The 24,072-nt window shown below is 49.3% G+C and overlaps 1 protein-coding gene across 4 annotated transcripts in view; it reads left to right on the forward strand.

The window, feature by feature from the left end:
• Positions 1–24,072, forward strand: part of CCDC18 (coiled-coil domain containing 18) — a 2,185,916-nt gene that overhangs the window by 1,760,640 nt on the left and 401,204 nt on the right. For all 4 annotated transcript variants that reach the window (XM_069641832.1, XM_069641829.1, XM_069641831.1 and 1 more), the window contains one exon: positions 15,961–16,104. In XM_069641832.1, the coding sequence (XP_069497933.1) occupies positions 15,961–16,104 (144 nt within the window). The remainder of the gene's footprint in view (positions 1–15,960; positions 16,105–24,072) is intronic.

The following is a 24,072-nucleotide window of genomic DNA, read 5'->3' on the forward strand; positions in this document are numbered from 1 at the left end:
GCAAGTACAGAGCGTCAAGCAGTGACCCTTATTATCTAACAAAGTATCCAATTCCCAAAAGTTTGGTAGTTAAGGCTGCCACTTCTACTGCCAAACAAAATGCATACCCAACTTCCCTTACGAACAGAGATGACCAGCATTATAACTCTTTGGCTAGAAAAGTTTTCTCTGCAGGGAGTTTGGCCCTTCAATCAGAAAATGCCACGTGTGCACTGGCCAAGTTCACTTTCACCTAATGGGATTGCACAACGATGGCAGCTGAACATATTCTCAAAGGGGAAGAATGAGACGGCTTCTTAAACATTTTCAAGAATGGGAAAGATGCAATGTGCAAATCCCTCCAGACTGGTCTTGACTCTGCTAACAGTACCAGCAGGTCTATGGCGGCTAGCACTGTAATGCACAGATTTGCCTGGTTGAGAAAGTCTGGTTTGGCTCCAGGTGTGCAGTCTAAACTTCTTAACATGCCCTTTGACGGCATACATTTATATGGCAGCCAGGCTGACGTGAGCATGGAGAAGCTGTGGACCTCCTTGGCACTACAATCAGACAACCACAAATTCACCCTACAGGTACAGCTTGGAGGGGCAGGTCCTTTCGCTATTGCTTCTCAGTTGGAAGAGGGAGAGGACTGTCAAATCGGAGGTCAGAGAAGGTTCCCCCATGGTGGATGGTGGATGGGGAAGAGCTTCTAAGTCCACCCAGGCAATGGCTGCTTTACTCGCAACCACTGCATCCGTGGCCTCAAAACCTCTCTGAGGTCATACTCCACAAGACCCCGTTGGGAGGCACACTCTCACAGCATCTGAAAGAATGGTGGGGTATTATTTCAGATGCTTGGGCATTGCAAACCGTTGCCCAGGGTTACTGCCTTCCCCTTCTAAAAAGGCCTCAGGATCATCCACCGGGGAACAGCTCTTTCAAAGTTCCAGATCCGCTCCTTATGCAGGAAAGGTGTTATAGATCCGCCACCTGTAGCAGAGAGGAACAAGGGTTGTTACTCACCTTACTTTAGAATCTCCAAGAAGGGAGGGAGGATTGAGACCCATCTTGGACTAAGAGACTTGAACAAGTTCCTCCGGAACGACAAGTTCAACATGGTTACCCTTTTTCAGATCCTTCAGGCACTCAGCTTCAGAACTGGATGGTGTCATTGGACCTTCAGAAGGCTACTTTCATGTGCAAATCCATCACAGGCACAGAAAGTACCTCTGGTTCGCTGTTGGCAGTTCTAATGATCAGTTTTGAGTTCTGCCATTTGGGCTGACCTCCGCCCCAAGGGTTTACACCAAGTTGATGGCAGTGGTGGCAGCGAGTCTCGGGGGAGGGGGAATTCAAATCTACCACTACTTGGACGATTGGCTGATCAGGGCATGTTCCCCGGAACAGGCCCTGGAACATCACAGCTCCACCTGTCACTCCCTTCACAAACGGGGCTTCTCCCTCAACTTCATGAAGTGCCACATGATCCCATCTAAAAGGCTCCAATTCATCAGAGCTGTCCTAGACGCTTCCTTGGGAAAAGCCTCGCCACCCGAGGTGAGGGCTCAAGACATTCTGCAGATGGTCTCCAAATTCCAGAGTGCCCAGCATCTTCCAGCCTTCAATTTTCTTGAGGTTGCTCTGCTTTATGGCATCCTGCATTTTCTTGGTGCCAGAGGCCCGCCTGAAAATGAGATCCCATCAATGGGCCCTCAGGACTCAATGGTCCCACTTCCCTGGCAGGATGTCAGACCGCCTTCAGGTTCCGAGCACAGTTGCTCAGGACCTTCTGTGGTGGACCTGCGTGAACAACATTTTGAAAGGAGAACCTTTTTGGCAACCATGGCCGTAGATAACCGTAGTGATGGACACCTCATTCATGGGGCGAGGAGCCCACGCCAACAATCTATCAGCTGTCGTTGGTCTCCATTGGAGTCCAAACTACACATCAACCTTTTGGAGCTGAGGGCAATCACACTAGCGTTGAAGGCCTTTCTGCCCTCTGTACAGCATAAGAATTTCCTGATGATGACGTACAACACAGTGGCCATGTACTACCTCAACAAGAGAGGAGGCGTATGGTCACTACCACTGTGCAGAGAAGCAATAAAGCTCTGGTTCTGGGCAATTCACGAAGGAATCTCCATCGGTAGTTCACCTAGCCGGAGAGGAGAACACGGCAGCGGGCCCTCTGAGCAGGCACAGCACAGTCTCTCACGAGTGGGAACTAGCTCAGAAAGTCCTTCAAGAGATCTTCACACTTTGGGAACCCCCTCAAGTGGATCTGTTTGTGACCACTGTCATCCGGAAGTGCAAACTGTGCTGCTCCAGAGAAATTCCCCCAAGAGGTGGTCTAGGAGATGCGTTCGTAGTGGACTGGGAGTTTCCACTGCTGTACGCATTTCCTCCAGTCCCCGTCATTCCTCATGTGATCAGGGGACAAATTTTGGGAACTTCATGATCCTACTTTCTCCGGGTTGGGCCAGGAGGACTTGGTATGAAGATAAGCTGGTGCTACGGCAGTTGTTCCTGGTAGTTCCTGCAGACTCACAGTTCCTGAAGCTTCAGTCGTGGGGACAAGGAGGACGTCTTGAGCTATCTGCACTACCCAGGGATGAAGCCAGCAGCTGCGAAGCAACAGTGAATAAAAGGTGCGCTCCTTTAAAACAGGAGAGGCTCTTCAGATGGCTATCCGGACCACTACAGCTGTCTACAGCGATTTCGAACAAGAAGAGGATCCTCTTTCTGTAGAAGGTGAGCTGGTTGATCCCACCAGGCTAAAGGGAAGAAGACTCCGGACTGGATCTTCTCTTGTCATTGAAGGGTAGATAGCTCAGGACTGCAGCAGGGCTTCACCGGTCTCTGGAGTTGCACCAGCCATCTTCTCCGCTTCTCTTCAGTTCTTTGCAATTCCAGTTGCGACTCTGACTTCCAACCCAAGAGTCCTGCCTTTTATGCCAAAATCCCCCATTCACACAGCCTGGCTGTCAATCACTCAGCAGTGGGGTTGTCCGGCCCGGACAACCACCTCAGCCAATCAACACAAAGTGCGACTTGGGTCTCCAAGGAGACCCTGTGCAGGGGGTGACTTAACCCCTCCCTCACATTCAGCCCACCTAGACACCCAGACGCCAAAGGAGGGCTTCTGGACAGAAGCCTGCCAAAGGTCGGCGAACAAAGAAGGCAAACCTGGTTTGTCGTGCAAAGTAAAACACAAGAAGGACTTTAACAAAAAGAAATGGCGATAAAACCCAACTGGAGCCAAAATAAAAAATATTTGGTCAAGCGGGTTGAAGTTCGAGGCTAATACAATAGCCTAAAACAGTACCACATTTATATAGTGTAATCGCGGTAGAAAAGTTACGGTAGATACACACCAGCCAAGTCTTAGTGTTAAGAGAGCAAAATAAAGCTCAGAGAGGCACAGACAAAAAGGGGTAGGAACTAACCCTTTCCAATACTCCATGTAAGATGGGGTGTATTGGGTCTGCAGTTTAAATGACTACATAAAGTAAATGGCAACTTTACCTGTTTCTGGGTGTTAGGGAGAATTCTCTTATAAGGCTAATTTCCCAAACCTAGTGAGTCCCCCAGCAGCTTTGCTGGATTTTTTGGGGTTTGTTTTTTTCTCCTGCTAAGAGTGAGACTCTTTTCCTCCCACTCTTAGGCATGATTTGAGGTATGTCTTTGACTTTTTGTGTGCTTATGGGCTATGGGGTCTTTTACTCCATAGGGTATCATCTGTTTTTCATGTGTGTTACACAGCACCCTCAGTGCAGTAACACAGGGTTGTCATAGTGACCCCCAAACATAGACTCCATACCCTGGGACTGACTACTGTCTCCCAGGGCATGTAAAGTCACCATTGACTTTACTAGTCCATAATTGTGAACAGAACCAGTACAAACCATCATATTGTGGAAGTACTGGAAGGGGTTAATTCGATTGCACCTGGGTCTGTTTTCAAGGGGGCACTGTCCAGACCCCCTTGTCGAGTTTCTGGCTGGTAGCCGTGGTTACCACGCAAAATATTCCACCAGAATATTTCCTATGGGATTTTCCCATTGATTTTAAACGCACCACTTTTTGGTGCAATGTTAAAGATACCGCCGGTTTATTTATTTAATATTAAATCAACGTTTGGGTCTTTTCGCCAGAACTCTAAAATGCCGTTCGTGTCCGTCTATGTAACTCCAACCCTTTGTTCCACTTTTTGGCGGGCTTCTCCACAGAAGCCCTCCAAATGGTGCCACTCTGTCTGGGTTCCACAGGATGTGTGGGGAGGGGGATTGGCCCCCTGGACTGCGTTGCTTTGGCAAACCAAGTCAAACTCTATTCTGATTGGCCCAGTGGTGAGCCGCCCGGCTCACCACTTAGCATGTTTGAGTGACAGCTAGGCTGTTAAAGGGGGTTTTTCTGCATAAAAGCAGGGCTTTTGGGACTGGAACTTGAGAAGTCGACACAGGACCTAAGAATCCGAAGAGGGAAGAAGCTGAGCCATCTGCAAACGACGACACCACCGGTGGAGCCCTGCTGCAACGGACTTGCCACTTTCCCAACGACAAGAGAAGATCTTCTGCTGGACGAGTCTTCTTCCTTTGAGCTGGTGGGATCAACCAGTTCGCCCCTTTCGCCTTCCAAAGACGTCTCTTGGTCGAATCGCACGTGCCAAGCACCCCAGCGGCCGGCTAGCCAAGCTTCACCATTTTCACCATGAATAAAAGGAATGCACCTTTTCACTGACAAACTCAGCGGCTGGTTTCATCCCTGTGCAGTGCATCAACTCCACGTTTCCTCCTCGATGAGATCCTCTCTTCCCCTGGTCGAAACAAAGAACTGCAACCACTGTCAGGAACAACTGCCACTGCTGGAGCTTCCTCTATCTTTAAGGTACTGTGTTCTGCCTGGCCTCCCTTTCTATGGATTGCTAAAGGGGACCCTTAAATCCTTGGCTTTCCAACTGGATTGGCCCAGACCTTTTAACTTTATTTCTTGAATCACCCCAACCGCTTTTTGAACATTCAGCAAAGATGTTTAGTGCATTTTAAACTCTGTGATCTTGGGCACATTTCGCTTTGCTCCATTTAAAGTGGGCCTGGCCTATGAAATTTGGCTCTACAGTGTATACTGCCTTTACTCCCTTGCTTTGAACTTCTAAAAGTGTTGGGAACTGTTTTATTTCAATGCCCTGCCTTTTTCTCTCCCTTTAACTTAACTATTGGATTGCCATTTAGGCTACGCGCTCACATCTGTTTTAACAAATAGTGGTGTGTTAACTCTGACTTTTCTAATAGTTATCAAGGGATCTGTGTATACTTTACCTGACTGTGTTTTAACTTGCTTTTGATTTAAAGTGCTAGTGTATTTCCTAAAGTGTGTTTTAAATAAATAATTATATACTTTTGATACAAAGCTCTGGTCAGTGTTTGTTTGCTCTACTGTGTTTTTAGCCCTATTGTGTATTCTCTATATACTGCCCTACTCTTCTTGAGAGAAGTCTGACTGCTCAGCCACAGCTACCAGGTAAATCTGGGTGGTGCAGACTGCTACCAATTGGGTTTACTGCTTACTCCTGTAGTCTTAATCTTCTTGCAGTGTTCCCCAAGGGAACTGCACAGGATTCTGCCTAACACTGGGGGACAGTAGTCATCCCCAGAAAAATGGAGTCAGTGGGAAGTCTTAAAGACAACCCTGTGTCACTGCACTGAAGGTGCTGTGTAATGCACACAAAAAGTGGGGCTCATGGAGTGGTGTAGCTCCAGATCCCATGATCACACAAACAGTAGAAATACACATGGCAAAACACGTGTAGGAGTGGGAAAAAGGCTCACACTCTTACCAAGTGGAAAAAAAATAAACCCCAGAAATCCAGCAAAGCTGCTGAGGGACTCAATAGGTAAGGGATATTAGCCATAAATGGGAATTATCCCTAACATCCATCTTCTATGATTATGGCACTCAGGTGAGGTTCACCATTACCTGAAGCAAGTAGGGTCACAAAAGGATCTGTGTTAGTTACAGTTGTAGGAGGGAATGCAACAGTTTTTCCAACATCCATACATGCAGAAAGGGTAGTTTTGACTGGGAGTTCCATGTTGGAAGGGGAGTTCTGCCAAAAATCAGCCTTCGAGGGGATTGTGTCCTCCGACGTATTCCATATCTCTGACAGTAATGTCCACAGCTGTGCTGCTTCAGAAAACTTTTCGGCGTCGGGGTCCTACGTCGATACGCTGTCCCTTGAGGGACCTCTGACGTGACCAGATGTTATATGTAGGACACACGACGCCCGTAGCCTCAGTTCCGTTTTTTTCCACGAACGTGTTTGCTTCGCAATCTTGGTGCGCCTCGGTTCTTCTCCTGTTGAATCGGTTCTTATAACATTGGATATTGTGCATATGTCTTCGTCTTCTTCTACCCCGCAGTCGGGCTTCAAGAAGTATCGGGACTGCGGTTCCAAGATGTCCCATACGGACCCGCACTACGTCTGCCTTTGGTGCCTTGACGAGAGCCACGCCACCGACGACTGCGATGAATGCCAGTCTTTGATGTCGAAGGCCTTGCGGGAGCGGAAGAAGTTGTCTATAGGTAGGGTTTCCAAACCCCGTAAGTCGAAATCCGCTGGGCTTTCGACCTACGATTCGAGGGGCGACTCTCCGCGTCGGCGTAAGTCCAGGGGGGTCTCGTTCTGTGAGTGGATCCCCCCCATTCCTCTGCCTCTTCTAGGCACCCTCGGAAGCACCGTCACTGGTCGCCTTCCCCGTCCTCGTCAGAGGACTCCGCCAGACGTCAGGTAGCTTGTCCCAACAAGCATTCATCACTGGCGGAATGGGATGCATTTCGCAAGGAGATGATGCCGATTTTCGAATGGCATGGTACTGTTCCGTCCGCGCCTTCGAGAGAAGCCGGCAAGGAACGCGCTAGGGCCACCACTTGCCCACCTTCGGGCTCGGGCTGTTGGCGCGATCATCGGGAGCCGTCGAGGTCTCGATCGCACAAGGACGATCGCAATAGCCGTGCCAGGTCCCGGTCCTCGACGCCCTCGAGACCGTCTGAGCCTGTGAGGCCTTCTAAGAAAGCATTGACGCCGTCGGCACCATGTCCGTCGAGGGACTCTCTCGAGGCTCCGAGGAAGACGTTGACGCCATCCGCACCAAGGCCGTCGAAGGGCACGCTCGGGGCTCCGGCCTCGAAGCCATTGTCGAAGTCGTTGGTGCCTCGCTCGACGTCGACACTGATTCCATCGGCGCCCTCCACGCCTTTTGAGGAGGCTTTACAAGAGGTACCCCAGAGGGCCGTGGATCCTCCAATGAAGGCCCTGAGTAAATCAGTGAGGCCTGTGTTTGAACCTTTTTCTGTTCCTTCATCCAGGGATACATTCCAGTCTTTGGATTACTTCTCAGAGGTGGAGAAGGGTCGGATGAGGAGGGGTTTGTACCTCTTGAGGTTCCTGATGACCTGTTGTCTGGTCACAGCCAGATGGAAGACCTACGTCAGTCTTTACATGACGCCAGTGGTCTGGACACCTCTCCGGAGGTTGAGTTTGGCAAGCCTGAGCCTGGTACACATGCAGAGTCCTCGTACAGGCGTCTCATGTCGAGGGTGACTTGAGTATTTGGGGTGGTCTGCTCCACAAGAAGGGTGGCGGCGGCTTGACTGCTCCAGAGAGTCTCCCAGCAGTGAATAAGACGCTCCCGAAAAAATACCGTCCAGCCAGTGGCGACCTCTGCTACCTTTCTACGCACCCCACTCCGTAGAGTTTGGTGGTGCAGGCAGCTATGGCCCCAGCAAAGCAGGCTGCGTACCCTACCATCCCTCCTGATAGGGATGACAAGCGCTTTGACGTTTGGGCGAAGAAAGTATTTTCATCTGGGGGTATGGCTTTAAAGGCAGCCAACTTCGTTTGTGCCCTGGCAAGATTCACTCACACTCTGTGGAATTGTCTATCTTTGGCGGCCGACCATATTCCCGAAGGGGAGGAACGGGATGGTTTTCTTGCCCTCATTCAGGATGGCAAGGATGCCATGTGTGCTTACGTTCAGTCGGGTCTGGACGTGGCAGACTGTCGGCCGGTCCACGGCGGCGAGGACCGTGATGCGCAGGTTTGCGTGGTTGCGGAAGTCTGGGTTTGCTCCTGATGTACAGTCCCAGCTTCTCAACAAGCCCTTTGATGGTGTCCATCTTTTTGGCAGCAAGGCTGACGAGAGCCTTGAGAGGTTGCAGACCTCAAAAGCTGCAGCGGAGTCGTTAAGCGCTGCAGTACGTCAACCTGCGCCTTTTCGTCCTAGGGGACAGCAATGCAGGAGAGGTTCCTTTCGATACTACTCTTCCTTTGGTAGATCGAGGGGAACTGCCAGTCAAAGGGGGCAACGTAAGAGTACGCGAGGTGGAAAACAAGGTACTCGAGGTGCCAAAGCCGCTCGGGCAGTTGCCTCTTTGCCCTCAGGCACTGCCGCAGCCGCTTCCGCTCAGTCATGAGGCCATGTCCCATGGTTTGCCGGTTGGGGGAAGGCTGGCGCAGCATATTGTAGAATGGTGTGCCATTACTTCAGATGTGTGGGTTCTGGAGATCATAGCCCACGGCTACTGTCTTCCTTTCCGGCAGAGGCCTCACGACAGTCCACCAGGGAATCTCTCTTTGAAGAGTCTGGATCCGCTCCTTGCACGGGAAATCGACTCCTTGCTGGAGAAAGGCTCCATAGAACTGGTGCCTGTAGCGGAGAGGAACAAGGGATGGTATTCCCCATATTTTTTGATCCCGGAAAAAGACGGGGGATTCAGACCCATCATGGACTTGCGTGGTTTGAACAAGCTCCTCAGGAAGGACAAGTTCAAGATGGTTACTCTTTCTCAAGTCCTCCAGGCCCTTCAACTTCAGGACTGGTTGGTGTCTCTCGACCTCAAGGATGCTTACTTTCATGTGCCGATTCATCCCAAGCACAGGAAGTACCTGAGGTTCGCGGTTGGCGATTCGCATTTTCAGTTTCGGGTCCTGGCGTTCGGATTGACCTCCTCCCCGAGGGTCTTCACCAAGCTAATGGGAGTGGTGGCAGCATATCTCAGGAAAGGGGGGGATTCACGGCTACCCCTACATGGATGATTGGTTGATCAGGGCGCGCTCTCCCGAGCAAGTCATGGATCATCTGTCCGTCACCTGCCACTCCCTTCACAAGCTGGGCTTCTCCCTCAATTTAAATAAGTCCCATTTGACACCTACCCAGCGGCTCCAGTACATCGGAGCAGTACTCGACACATCCCTGGGGCAGTGTTTGCCTCCCCAGGTGAGGGTTCATCATATTTTGCAGATGGTGGACAAGTTTCAACATGCCCAGAGTCTCCCGGCGTTTGAGTTCTTGAGGTTGCTCGGCCTCATGGCATCCTGCATTCTACTGGTGCCAGAGGCCAGTCTGCGGATAAGATCTCTGCAGTGGGCTCTCAAGATGCAGTGGTCGCAGTCCTCCGGCAGGATTTCGGATCCCGTTCAGGTGCTGCCATCGGTTGCCCAGGATCTTCTGTGGTGGGCCGACGAGGGCAATCTGATGAGGGGAGTGCCACTTTGTCCACCCTGGCCGGAGGTGATGATCGTGACGGACGCATCCCTCACGGGATGGGGAGCTCATGCCAACGAGTTGACAGTCAGCGGTCGTTGGTCTCCGTCGGAGTCCAGACTCCACATCAATCTGTTAGAGCTGTGGGCTGTCAGGCTATCCCTGAAGGGTTTTCTGACGTCTGTGTGGGGGGAAAATGTCCTGATCATGACGGACAATACAGTGACAATGCACTACCTCAACAAAAAGGGGGGTAGGCAGGGTCACTCCCAATGTGCAGAGAGGCGATGCAGCTCTGGTTCTGGGCCATCCAGCAGGAAATTTCGATCTCGGCAGTTCATCTGGCCGGAGACGAAAACGCAGTGGCGGATGCTCTCAGCAGGCAGAGCACAGTCTCTCATGAGTGGGAGTTGGCTCAGAAAGTTCTGTTGGAGATCTTTGCCCTTTGGGAGACCGCACAAGTGGATCTCTTCGCCACCAGTGTCAACCGGAAGTGCGAAAGATTCTGCTTGCGGGAATTTCCTCTAAGAGGAGCCTTGGGGGATGCGTTCGTAGTGGAGTGGTCCTTCCCACTGCTGTATGAGTTTCCTCCAGGCCCCGTCATTACGCAAGGGTTGCGGAGGTTCGGTTCCCGAATGATCCTCATTGCTCCGGCATGGGCCAGGAGAGCGTGGTACCCGGACCTTCTCGACATGTCCATCTGCCCTCCACGCCGTCTTCCCTATCAAGACGATCTGCTCTCACGGGAGGGGGGGTCGAGTTCTCCATCGCGAGGTCAAATCTCTCAACCTTCATGCTTGGTTTCTGAAAGGTTGAGGTACAAGGATTGGGACCTCCCTGAAGAAGTGATGGAGGTGTTGCTTTCGGCCAGAAGGCCAGCGATAAAATCCCTGTACCGTTAACGTTGGAGAAAGCTCTGCGACTGGTGCAGGGTTCAGAATGTGGATCCTTTTCAGTTTTCAATTCTTGTGGGTCTTTCTTTTTTGCTTTCATTAGCCCACAAGGGCCTGCATATGGGTACCATTAAGGTTTACCTGGCGGCGCTGTCCATATTTAAGCGCTCGTCTGAGGAGTGTTCTTATTTTAAGATTCTTTTGATTTCTCAGTTTCTGAAAGGCCTCACTAATGTGTTTCCACCATCCCCGTTCCAGGTGCCGGGATGGGATCTGAACTTGGTTCTGAAATTACTAATGGGAGCTCCGTTTGAGCCCTTACATTCTTGTCCTTTCAGACTGTTGGCCTTTAAGACTGTATTTTTGGTTGTGGTTACTTCCGCTCGCAGAGTGAGTTGCAGGCACTATCCCCCAAGCCACCTTTCAGTGCTCCATAAGGACTGGGTTGTCCTTGGGGTTCATCATTATTTTCTTCCGAAGGTTGTGTCGGAATTTCATTTGAGCCAGAAGGTAATTCCTCCGGTGTTCTACCCTCCTCCGCATCCTGGTAAGGAAGAGGAGAGGCTCCATATGTTGGATCCGAGGAGAGCTTTGAGCTTCTATCTCTCACGGATGCCCCGGGTCAGAGTGGACGGTCAGCTATTTGTAGGATACGCTGGAAGGCGTCTAGGTCAAGCTGTTACCAAGCAGACCTTGTCCAGATGGATCATTTTGACGATCTCTGAATGTTACTGTTTGGCGGGTAAGGACCCTCCGGTAGGCTTACGGGCCCATTCTACTAAGCGTGTGGCTGCCTCTACTCCTCTGCAGAGGGGTGTTCCCATTCGTAATATTTGTGAGGCAGCCACATGGGCCTCTGTCAATACTTTTGTAAAACACTACTCCCTGGATTCTATCCATGGGCAAGATGTGGCCTTTGGTAAGGTGGTCCTCTATTCTGCAATTTGATTGGGCATTCTAAAATTCTAAATGATTTTTCCACCTCCATAAATTGGTACTGCTTTGGGAGTCTGTCAGAGATATGTAATACGTCTGAGGACACAATCCCCTCGAAGAAAAAGTTACTTTCTTACCTGGTAAAGTTCTTTTGATGGGATGTCCCTCCGACGTATTCCTCATCGAACCCTCCCAGCCTGCCCCTCTACAGAATTTCTTATGCGATTGCAGCTTTCGTTGGCGCAAGGCTTTCTGTAGTCATTCTGGCAGAAGATTGGTGCCACACGTTCTGGGAAAAAACTACAACTGATGCTACGGCGTCTGGCGTCCTACATATAACATCCGGTGAAGTCGGCTCTCGAAGCAGGCCCTTGGGAAGAGCTTATTGACGTCATCGACGTAGGACCCTGACGCCGAAAAATATTCCGAAGCAGCACAGCTGTGGACATTACTGTCAGAGATATGGAATCCGTTGGTGGAACATCCCATCGAAAGTACATTACCAGGTAAGAAAGTAACTTGTTCTTTCACATATTCATAGAATAAAAACATGAATAAACAAAACAATCACATAAGAAATAATGAAACATTTAAAAAGAATAAGAAATGAACATCTGCTATGCATTGTGAAATGTAAAGCTGAGCACCTTCAAAACATTTAAAACGTCAAAAGTGAACTACACTTGTGGCCTGATGCCAATCACTCCCAAAAAGAATCTGAAGATAGCCGCCTCACATTTCCCACAAAGCAGGACAATGAGCTGACTCTCACATCCCATGTACAGTACAATCAATGAAAAGATGTTTGACAGGCTGTGGCTCAGATTTTGCACATAAGGGACACAGGTTATCTTCATATACTTCTATTTGCAGAATGAACAGGATCCCTCTAGTAGGCAGCAAATGAAAGCAAAATCTTTAATATTCTGAGCGCCACACTGCATTAGGAAAACGCCTTAAATATGTTGCTAAGTAACCTTGTGGTTCATCAAAAAGTGACAATGACACTGCCATTTTTGTACCCCGCATTTCAAGAAGGGTTCGAATCCAATCTGGTCTCTTCATAGATTCTTTGATGTTCCTGGGATTTTCAGCAAGGTCATTTTTAGTTCAATCACACCAATGCAGTATTCTCACATCTTCTTTCTTTAGTTTTACCAAGAACCCATTACTGGCCGTGTTCATCAAATCTCCTGTGTCTTCGTCCTTAAGTGTAGGATCAAGGTTACCAGTCGAATATGTGTTCTCCCAAAGACAGGGTTCATAGCCCAAAAAGGTGTGGTTCCTAGTTTTGCCTCTTTGAAGTTCTTTGTTTTTGCAGTCTGCTGCTGATGTGGCTTCTGGTGGCACATTGGCCTCGGGTGATGGTGAGTTTCACAGCCAGGTGAAGTGATGTTTTGATAATGAACGATTTGGAGGTGATGCAGGTTTCCTTGAACATGCAAGGGGTAACCAGTGTGGCACATTAAGAATGGGGTGATGTGGTCACATTTTCTTAGTCCTATTATGAGGTGTGCTGGGCGGCTTTGAGAGTGGCTATGATGAGAAGTGGTGGTGCTTAGTGCTAGAAGACAGCTTACCAGAAAAGCTCTTGTGGAACCCAGCATAAACGCATCAATATCCTGTGGAGAGGCAATGATGTGTAGTTACTAAAGATATACCTATTCTAGTGGTTACTTGGAGGTTTGTGCCATGTCCTTGGCACACAAGGTGGAAGTGCCAGTAACAAAGATGCAACCTAGGGCCTGAGGGTGATGGAGATGTCTTGAGGGTCCAATCCTCGTTGGCACTGGCAGAGTGGGAGCAGCACGGCGAAAAAAGAACAAGAATCCCGAACTCAAGTCTGGGCTCGAACTATAGAGTGGACAGCACTGCCCGCTGTCATCTAGCGCCTGCCACTTCTACAGGGTGGCGGACTTCCCTAAAGTGCTTGGTGCCATCGATTGCACCCATGTGGCCCTATGTCCTACGTCCACCTAGGGCCACAGAGCACATCTATCGCAATTGCAAGCACTGGCATTCCATCAACATGAATGTTGTATGTGAAGCCAAGGAATTCATTACTGCTGTATATGCTAACTATCCAGGGTCCACCCATGAGAGTTTCCTATTCAGAATGTCACCCCTACACCGGTCCCTGGAAGCTGGGTGGCATGGCAACACATGGCTCATAGGGTAGGTCAAATGGCCCTGTAAATGCATGCATGTCTCACACAGACAAAACCACACCACTGAACCCATCTCAACTCCACAGGGGACAGTGCTTACGCTCTGAGCACCTACGTGATGATGCCAATACAGAACCCTACCCCAGGTAAGATGCAACACTGCCCATATTGCAAATAGGGCCATAGTGGAGCACACATTCAGGGTGCTCAAGTCACGCTTCAGCTCCCTTGACCACTCTGGTGGTGAGCTACTATATGCACCACCAGTAGCGTACAGGATCATTGTGGCAGCATGTGTCCTGCACAATGTTGCAACACGGAGTGGCGTACCGGTGGACACATGGTGGTGCCCCCACATCCCTGGCTGCTGCGCATGGGAGGGGAAAGGGCACGTGGTGAGGCTGCCCGTACCCAACTTGTGGCACCATTTTTCACCTAAAATCCTAACCCTGCGGAGTGCACACAACCCTGGCACATTCCAGGTGACAATCGATGACAAATGGACAATTATCTGTCCCTACCTTAACACCCTGTTAATGTGTCCTTGGAAGTGCTACATTGTGTGCTTCCCTTAGTCCTAAAAGTATCTCAATCAGGTGTGTACAAAAGGAACATATGGAAGATGGAGTATGTCACTAACACCATGCCAAAGTACACATCTAAATGCTGGTATGTCACCTAAACCCTCCCACACTTCATGTCACCTGGTTGGCACACCATGCCATGGCATGGCATGCAATGTCCAAACTGAGAAATAAATGTCCAACACATAACACTACTGTCACAAAGTGCTCAACAATCAACAGAGCGACTTCAGAAATAACTCGCTCTCACTCATCAATCTAAATATGTACACAAGAACATCAATTGGCCAGTACAACATTCAAGAAACACAGCACTCAAGAGTGAATCTGTCTGACCGTGACCATACATGATTGCACATGTGCCTCAATGTGTTGTGACTTGCTCATGGCACCCTTGTATATTTGTGTGGCACTGCTAACCAAAGGGGACAGAGAGGCGCATATAGCAGGAAGGCTAATAACAGAGTTAGTCAAGCCAATACATGAAGATAGACCATGAACAGAGGATGGATCTCAAAGTACAAACAAAAGGGAGTGTACTGTCTTTGTGTGAGTCCAGTTAAGCGATGTACCCTTGCTGTCTCTTTCCGTGGTGCTCGGTTTCTGCTGCTCTCTTTCTCTCAGCAGTGAGCCTCCCACCCCTTGTTTGGATTCACCTTGACGTCGCCTGCAGCGTTGTTCTCTCCCAGTGTGGTACTCAGCATTACTGGGGGTCGCGCTGCGGTTCAGCATCTGCAGCTCTCCTCGCTCTTTCTCCTTCTCACTTTCGGGTGTAGCTGGGCTGTATTTAAACTTCCCGACTTGATTTTTCATCTTCCAACAACTAGACTGCTGCGTTGGTCTTCAGGGTCTCGTAATCTTCATTACTCTATTTTTTGTCCTATCAGTGGTCGGGAGACCATTTCCTAAATGGCTTTGAGGAAGTGGATACTGAACTTCGTTAGAAGTGATCTCCACTACTCCCTCGTCCCAGTTGTCAATATACCATCCCTCATGGGAGTTTGTGGAGTAACAAAAGTAGATCTGCATAGAGGTTGCGGAGCAGTGCGACAGTATGTCACAATGCACAAGGTACAGAGGGAACATCCCTGAAAGGACAAGGACGGTATATGGTTTCCTCTAGCAACGCCCCATTCTCTCCCTGAAGTGTACCACCCTTCAGATGACCCTCCCTCATATAGCAGCCTCCAGGTTAAAGATCAGGTAGCTCATGGCCATATAGGGGGAGGTCTCCTCGGGGAAAGAACTGAGGACATGGGCAGATTCATCACAGTACAAACATATTGTTCCAAGCCATCTACTTATTCTTGTGTACACACAACTTTAATTACCAAAATGTTGGTGTAATTATTGGAGCCCTCTAGTTTTGTATTGCGGTATGCCTTTTTGGCCTTCGGAATGCTCTAAAACGCAAGATAATCTTCATTACTGCAGTACTTCTCCCTTTCTCGTGATATTTAACACTTAGAAAGGATTTCTCCATCCTCTAACAGGCTATCGTGCGGTTTAAACCATTTCCGTTGTTTGGTATAAGCTGCATGATATTCTTATTTCTCAAGCAAAGCCTGCTGCTTTTTTTTTTAGATCTGAGCTCGGATTCAATATAGAACAATCTAGAACAGGGGTCTGTGCTCTCCCATCTTTATTCAGGCAGCTGGTGCCCAGGCAGAGCACATTAACTTTTGTCCTGATATTTTCATGTTTCAATTAAATGTGTAGACCTGACAGGCTATCAATTGTCAGTATAATGCCAGTGATGTGTTTTACTTGCAAATTCAGTGGTACATAAAGATCTAAAATAGAAATCATACTAATTGATAGTTTTTACACTTTCTTTTTGTTTCATGTTTAGATTACAAATTTAGATGAAAAGTTACAACAAACGACAGACCACTTACGGGAAAAAGATTTTGAAGTCATTCAGAAAGATCAGCAATTGAATCATCAAAAAAAGGAAACGGAAAGAAAAGAGCGAAAAATATCTGAACTTGAAAAAGTAGGTTTCCTTGCACTGCATTTTCTGGGGGTGATAAGCAGACACATGCATGATCGTGTGAAATAAAGTCAGGAGCCAAGTTTTAAACCTTTACGTTTTCTGGCTTGTGCTTTGCTATCAGAATAATGTGGTGCTGTAACAGGCCCCTTTTCATAGCTCTGTGTGTTTTCAGCAAAGATTGAGGTCCCAACTTCCTTTGAAAATAACAGTTGTTACAATATGTGTACTCCAAGTATCACAAATAATAATTTAACAAAAGTCAAATCGAGTAATTTGTCATTTTTGGCACCTTGATGTTCCATGACATATAAGACTGTCTTCTGTGAGCACATAACGTGGGTTTGCTCTCTGATTTTCCGCTATGCAATGTACCTCTTTTCTGAAAGACAAAACTGGCAATATATCTGTAATATTGGACTAGTGACCACATTTGTCCAAGTTTACTTTTAGTACAGTAGGCGCATTGTGATCTATATCATTTTAATTTTTATAATAATATACTTGAAGCCTTACAGGCTTTGTATATACAGACATGACATATATTAAAACTATAAAGTCGTCTCAATCATTCATTGAATCACAATCAGTCATTAATTAAACATATACAAATTCAGTGTATATAAAACTCATACATGGATTGAAACTGGCCATATGTCAGATCATCTAGACTATCTACACATATGATATAAAATGTGACCATATAAAACATCAAATGTATGTTTTTTCCCTCCATCAAAATGTCCCATTTGCTTTCCGTTTCATCACAGTTCATCATGTTATCAATGGATTAATAGTAGCTTTGCCTTAATGCATGTAGGCTTTCATAGTGGATTAGAATGTGTTTTACTTAATCCAATTTTGCGACCCCATATCAAGTAAATTGGTAACATTAAATTTTAACAGCAAAGATTGGCGAAATATATAGCTATTTGGATATGCTACTATATAGTTCGGTTTCAGTTCACGGTGCAACCAATATTGGACAAAAAAATACCCCTGACTGTTAGTATTAGTAGTTAACTGTACGCCATTTGTTTCACAACTATAATCATTCAATCTATGCTTTAGCCATTTTTTTAAAGCCAGTAGTTGATCTAGGTTGTACAAAGCCCAATACTTCTATCTTGCTTTTAGCCTACTTACTGTTCTAAACTGTTTGTGGTTATCTATATTCAAGTATGCCTTAAAAACATATACTTTTTATGTGCCATTATTAATGCTACATTTCACGTAGCACATAGCCATTGTACAGTTGTAGTCTACGAATATACTTTTATGCTCAAACTCCAGACGTAAGTATTCGAGGGGATTGGGTCCTCCAACGTATTCCATATCTATGACAGGTAATCACCACAGCTGTGCTCCTTTGGAACATTTTCGGCTCCTGCGTCGATGACGTCGATACGCTGTCCTCGAGGGCCTCTCTCGAGCTGACGTCACCAGATGTTATAAGTAGGACGCGCGACGCCCGTAGCCTCAGTTCCGTTTTTTCCGCAAACATGTTCGCTTCGGAGATCTTGGCGCACCTCGGTTCTTCTGCGTTCTATTCTTTCGGGTCTTTGAACCTGTTTGTTTGTGAAGATTTCCATGATGTCTTCGTCTTCTTCTACTCCGCGACCGGCTTTCAAGAAGTGTCGGGACTGCGGTACCAAGATGTCGCTGACGGTCCAGCACGACGCCTGCCTCTGGTGCCTCGGTGAGGACCACGCCATGGACGATTGTGACGAGTGGCAGTCGTTAACATCGAAGGCCTTGCGGGAACGTAAGAAGAAACTTTCTGTCGGTAGGTGGCCAAGCCCTGGAAGTCGAAATCCACTGGGCTTTCGACTGGCGATTTGAGGGGTGACTCTCCGCATCGTCTGCGTAAGTCCAGCGGGTCTCGGTCCCGGAGTGGGTCCTGCCATTCCTCTGCCTCTTCGAGGCAGTCCCAGAAGCGCTGTCACCGGTCACCTTCCCCGTCCTCGTCCAAGGACTCCACCCGTCGGCGGGTTGCTTGTCCCAGCAAGTATTCCACTCCTGCGGAATGGGATTCATTTCGTAAGGAGATGATGGCGGTTTTTCAGTCGCAGGGCTCTGTTCCGTCCGCGCCGTCGAAAGGCGCCGGCAGGGAACATGCTAGAGACACTGTTCGCACGCCTTTGCACTCGAGCGGTTGTCACGATCACCGGCAACCTTCGAGGTCCCGGTCGGACAAGGAGGATCGCTCTAGTCATGCCCGGTCCCGGTCCTCGACACCCTCGAGACCGTCGGAGCCTGTGCGGTCTTCGAAGAAGACGTCAACGCCTTTGGTGCCAAGACCGTCGAAGGACTCTCTCGAGGCTCCGCCTCCGAGGAAGCCATCGGCGCCGAGGCTGTCGAAGGACACGCTTGGGTCTCCGCCCTCGAGGCCTGTGTCAAAGCCATCAGCGCCACGCTTTTGGTGGACGCCGGTTCCATCGACACCTTTTGAGGAGGCTTTATCAAAGGTGCCCCGCAGACCGGTGGAAACTCTGAGAAAGGCCATGCAGAAGTCAGTAAGGCCGGTATTCAAGCCTTTTTCTCTGCCCTCATCCAGGGATTTATTCCAGCCTCTGGATTACATCTCTGAGGTGGATGAAGGGTCTGATGAAGGTATGGTTCCTGAAGAGGTTCCTGACAAACTCATGTCTGGTCATAGCCAGCTAGAAGACCTGCCTCAGTCCTTGCACAACGCCAGTGGTCTGGAAACCTCTCCGGAGGTTGAGTTCGGTAGGCCTAAGTCTGGCACGCACGCCGAGTCCTCGTACCGGTGCCTTATGTCGAGGGTGACGGAATACTTGGGGTGGTCTGTGCCACCAGTGGATTTTCTGCAGGATGACCTGACGGATATACTTGACCAAGGTCCTCCAACTGACCCGGTACTGCCATTCCAAATGGCCTTGCAAAGCAGGGTGGTAGCAGCTTGGACTGCTCCGGAGAGTCCCCTGGCAGTGAGCAAGTCCTTGCCGAAAAAATACCGTCCAGCCAGTAGCAACCCCAGCTACTTGACTACGCACCCCACGCCGGAGAGTTTGGTGGTGCAGGTGGCTACGGCCCCGGCAAAACAGGCATCGTACCCACCATCCCTCCTGATAGGGACGACAAACGTTTTGATGGCTGGGCGAAGAAAGTGTTTTCTTCAGGGGGTATGGCTTTACAGGTAGCCAACTCCGTCTGTGCCTTAGCATGTTTCACTCATACTCTGTGGAATTGTCTCTTTGGCGGCTGAACATATTCCTGAAGGGAAGGAACGGGATGGCTTTCTTGCTTTTGTTCACGATGGCAAGGATGCCATGTGTGAATCCGTTCAGTCGGGTCTGGACATGGCAGATTGCGTCAGCCGGTCCTTTGCGGCGAGCACCGTAATGCGCAGATTTGCGTGGTTGCAGAAGTCGGGTTTGCTCCTGATGTAAAGCCCGGCTTCTCAACATGCCCTTTGATGGTGAACATCTTTTTGGCGGCAAGGCTGAAGAGCCTTGACAGGTTGCAGACCGCCAAAGCAGCAGCAAAGTCTTGGAGCGCTGCAGTTCGCCAACCTCCATCTTTTCGTCCTAGAGGACAGCAATGGAGGGGAGGTTCCTTTCGATATTACTCATCCTTTGGTAGATAGAGAGGAGCTGCAAGTCAAAGGGGCCACCGTAGGAGTACCAGAGTTAGAAAACAAGGTACTCGAGGTGCCAAGGCCGCTCGGGCAGTTGCCTCTTTACCCTCAGGCAATGCCGCAGCCGCTTCAGTTCAGTCATGAGGCCATGTCCCATGGTTCGCTGGTTGGGGAAAGGCTGGTGCAGCATCTTGTAGAATGGCGTGCCATTACTTCAGATGTGTGGGTTCTGGAGATCATAGCCCACGGCTACTATCTTCCTTTCCGGCAGAGGCCTCACGACAATCCACCAGTGAATCTCTCTTTGAAGAGTCCGGATCCGCTCCTTGCGCAGGAAAGAAAATCCCTGCTGGAGAAAGGCACCATAGAACTGGTGCCTGTAGCGGAGAGGAACAAGGGATGGTATTCCCCTTATTTTTTGATTTCAAAGAAAGACGGAGGATTGAGGCCCATCATGGACTTGCGTGGTTTGAACAAGCTCCTCAGGAAGGACACGTTCAAGATGGTTACTCTCTCTCAAGTCTTCCAGGCCCTTCAACTTCAGGACTGGTTGGTGTCTCTCGACCTCAAGGACGCTTACTTTCATGTGCCGATCCATTCCAAGCACAAGAAGTACCTGAGGTTCGTGGTTGGAGACTCACACTTTGTTTCGGGTCCTGCCGCTCGGATTGACCTCCGCCCCAAGGGTTTTCATCAAGCTCAGGGTGGTGGTGGCAGCGTATCTCAGGAAAGGGGGGGATTCACGTCTACCCCTACCTGGACGATTGGTTGATCAGGGCACGCTCTCCCGCGCAAGTCCTGGATCATCTGTTAGTCACCTGCCACTCCCTTCACAAGCTGGGCTTCTCCCTCAACTTAAAGAAGTCCCACTTGATGCCAACACATCGGAGCAGTGCTCGACACGTCCCTGGGGCAGTGTTTCCCTCCCCAGGTGAGGGCTCATCACATTCAGCAGATGGTGCACAAGTTTCGACATGCCCAGAGTCTCTCGGCGTTCAAGTTCTTGAGGTTGCTTGGCCTCATTGATTGATTGATATTTTATTTCTATTGCGCTCGTACACAAGTGTTTCAGAGCGCGACAAGGCAAGGGAGGAGAACAGGGGAGAACAAAACCGCGATCTTACTAGGCCCAGTGACATTGAGAACGCGCAAGTGCATGGGAGAGGGGGGAGGGGAAAAGTGCATGGAAGGGTGGAGAGGTGGAAAGTGCGAAGCAGAGGAGAAACAGATAAATAACAATAAATAAATAATAAAGGCAACAAACAGTGGTAATGCAGCCAGCAATTTGCAAGTGCTAGGTTTAAGGCAGCAGACAGGGTAGGTCCGATAAGTGCAGGAACAAAAAGGAGGGGCTGTATGGGTACAGATACAGACCCCAGTGTAAGGGGTGGCCCGGAGGCAGTGCGGGAGGGTGACAGGATGAGCAGGTACCTGGGCCCAAAAGACAGAGGATGGCCAAGCGCACGGTGCCAAGAGAACAGATCAGCAGGGGAAAGGGGGAGCCGAAGGCAGAAGAAAAAAGGAAGGTCTTGAGATACTTCCGGAACCGGAGATGGTTCTCCTCAAGTTTTAGAGTGGCAGGGAGGCTGTTCCAGAGGGAGGCCCCAGCCGAAGACAGACATATACCCCCAGCTCGTTTCTTAGAAAAACGACTGACCCTGAGTGAGTTGGAGGTAGAGGAGCGAAGAGCTCGAGAGGGGAGGTATTTGCGGAGGGATAGCTGAAGGTATTTTGGACCCAGGCCCCAGAAAGCCTTGTGGACAATGCAGTGGGTTTTGAATTTAATCCTTGCATCCACTGGGAGCCAGTGAAGAGATTTCAGAGCTGGAGAGATACAATCCCAGGGCTTGAGGCCAAGTCCAAGTCTTGCAGTCCTGTTCTGGATTAGTTGCAGAGGGCGGAGAGTAGAGGCAGGTAGATTTAGAAAGAGGCTGTTAAAATAGTCCAAGCTAGAGAGAACCAGAGCTTGAGATACCATGACATCCTGCATTCTTCTGGTGCCAGAGGCCAGGTTGCGGATGAGATCTTTGCAATAGGCTCTCAAGATGCAGTGGTCATAGTCCTCTGGCAGGATGTCAGACCCCGTTCAGGTGCCGCTCTCGGTCGCTCAGGACCTTCTGTGGTGGGCCATCGAAGGCAATCTGATGAAGGGGGCTCAATTTTGGCTGACCTGGCCAGAGGTGACGATCGTGACGGACGCATCCCTCATGGGATGGGGGGCTCATGCCAACGAGTTGACAGTCAGCGTTCGTTGGTCTCCGTTGGAGTCCAGACTCCATATCAATCTGTTGGAGCTGAAGGCCGTCAGGCTTGCCCTGAAGGCTTTTCTGCCGACTGTGCGAGGGAAGAATGTCCTGATTCTGACCGACAACACAGTGGCCATGCACTACCTCAACAAAAAGGGGGGGCAGGGTCACTTCCTCTGTGCAGGGAGGTGATGCAGCTCTGGTTCTGGGCCATCCAGCAGGAAATTTCGATCTCAGCAGTTCATCTGGCCGGAGACGAAAACGAGACGGCGGACGCTCGGAGCAGGCAGAGCGCGATCTCTCACGAGTGGGAGCTGGCTCAGGAGATTCTCCTGGAGATCGCCCTTTGGGGGACCCCACAAGTGGATCTCTTCGCCTCCAGTGTCAACTGGAAGTGCGAAAGGTTCTGCTTGCGGGAATTTCCTCCAAAAGGAGCCTTAGAGGATGCGTTCGTGGTAGAGTGGTCCTTCCCACTGCTGTACGCGTTTCCTCCAGTCCCCGTCATCCCGCAAGTGCTGCAGAGGTTACGGAGGTTCGGTTCCCGGATGATCCTCATTGGTCTGGCATGGGCCCAGAGAACGTGGTACCCGGACATTCTCGACTTGTCCATCTGCCCTCCACGCCGTCTTCCCTACCGAGACGATCTGCTCTCACAAGAGGGGGGTCAGGTTCTCCATCCAGAGGCCAGATCCCTCAACCTTCACGCTTGGCTTCTGAAAGGTTGAGGTATAAGGATTGGGACCTCCCTGAAGACGTGATGGAGGTGTTGCTTTCGGCCAGACGGCCTGCAACAAAGTCCCTGTGCCGTTGGAGAAAGTTCTATGACTGGTGCAGGGTTAAGAATGTGGATCCTTTTTCATGTGACATTCCTGTGGTTCTGTCTTTTTTGCTTTCGTTAGCCCACAAGGGCCTGCAAGTGGGTGCCGTTAAAGGTTACCTGGCGGCACTGTCCATATTTAAGCGCTCGTCTGAGGAGTGTTCTTATTTCAAAATTCCTTTAATTTCTCAGTTTCTGAAAGGGCTCACTAATGTGTTTCCACCATCACCTTTCCAGGTGCCCGGTTTGGATTTGAACCTTGTTCTAAAATTCCTAATGGGTGCTCAATTTGAGCCTTTACATTCTTGTCCTTTGAGACTGATAACCCTTGAAACTGTATTTTTAGTTGCGGTTATTTCTGCTCGCAGAGTGAGTGAGTTGCAGGCACTTTCTGTTAAGCCACCCTTCATGGTGTTTCATAAGGACAGGGTTGTCCTTAGGGTTCGTCTTTCCTTTCTTCCGAAAGTGGTGTCAGAGTGGACGATCAGCTCTTTATAGGTTATGCTGGAAGGCGTTTAGGACAAGCTGTTACTAAGCAGACTTTGTCTAGATGGATTATCTTGGCAATTTCTGAATGTTACCGCTTGGCGGGTAAGGACCCTCCGGTAGGCTTACGGCCCATTCTACTAGGGGTATGGCTGCCTCTACTGACCTACAGAGGGGTGTTCCTATTCGTAACATCTGTGAAGCAGCCACTTGGGCTTCGGTCCATACTTTTGTACGACACTACTCCCTAGATTATTTCCATGGGCAGGATCTGGCCTTTGGCAAGGCGGTCCTTTACTCTGCAATATAATTGGGAATTCTAAATTTCTATATTCTAAATTCTTTTCCCTCCTCCATACATTGGTACTGCTTTGGGAGTCTGTCATAGATATGGAATACGTCGGAGGACCCAATCCTCTCGAGGAAAAAGTTACTCTCTTACCTGGTAACGTTCTTTCGATGGGATGGTCCAACAACGTATTCCATATCGCTCCCTCCCTACCTGCCCCGCTACAGAATTTCTTATGCGATTGCAGCTTACATTTCCGCAAGGCATTCTGTGGTCGTACTGGCAGTAGATTGGTGCCACACGTTCTGGGGGAAAAAACTACAACTGAGGCTACGGGCGTTGTGCGTCCTACTTATAACATCTGGTGACGTCGGCTCCACGGAGGCCCTCGAGGACAGCATATCTACGTTATCGATGCAGGACGCAGACGCAGAAAATTTTCAGAAGCAGCACAGCTGTGGTGATTACCTGTCATAGATATGGAATACATCATCGGACCATCCCATCGAAAGAACGTTACCAGGTAAGAGTA

This window comes from Ambystoma mexicanum, chromosome 1q, assembly GCF_040938575.1.
Source record: "Ambystoma mexicanum isolate Mex_15411 chromosome 1q, UKY_AmexF1_1, whole genome shotgun sequence".
Taxonomy (NCBI): Eukaryota; Metazoa; Chordata; class Amphibia; order Caudata; family Ambystomatidae; genus Ambystoma; species Ambystoma mexicanum.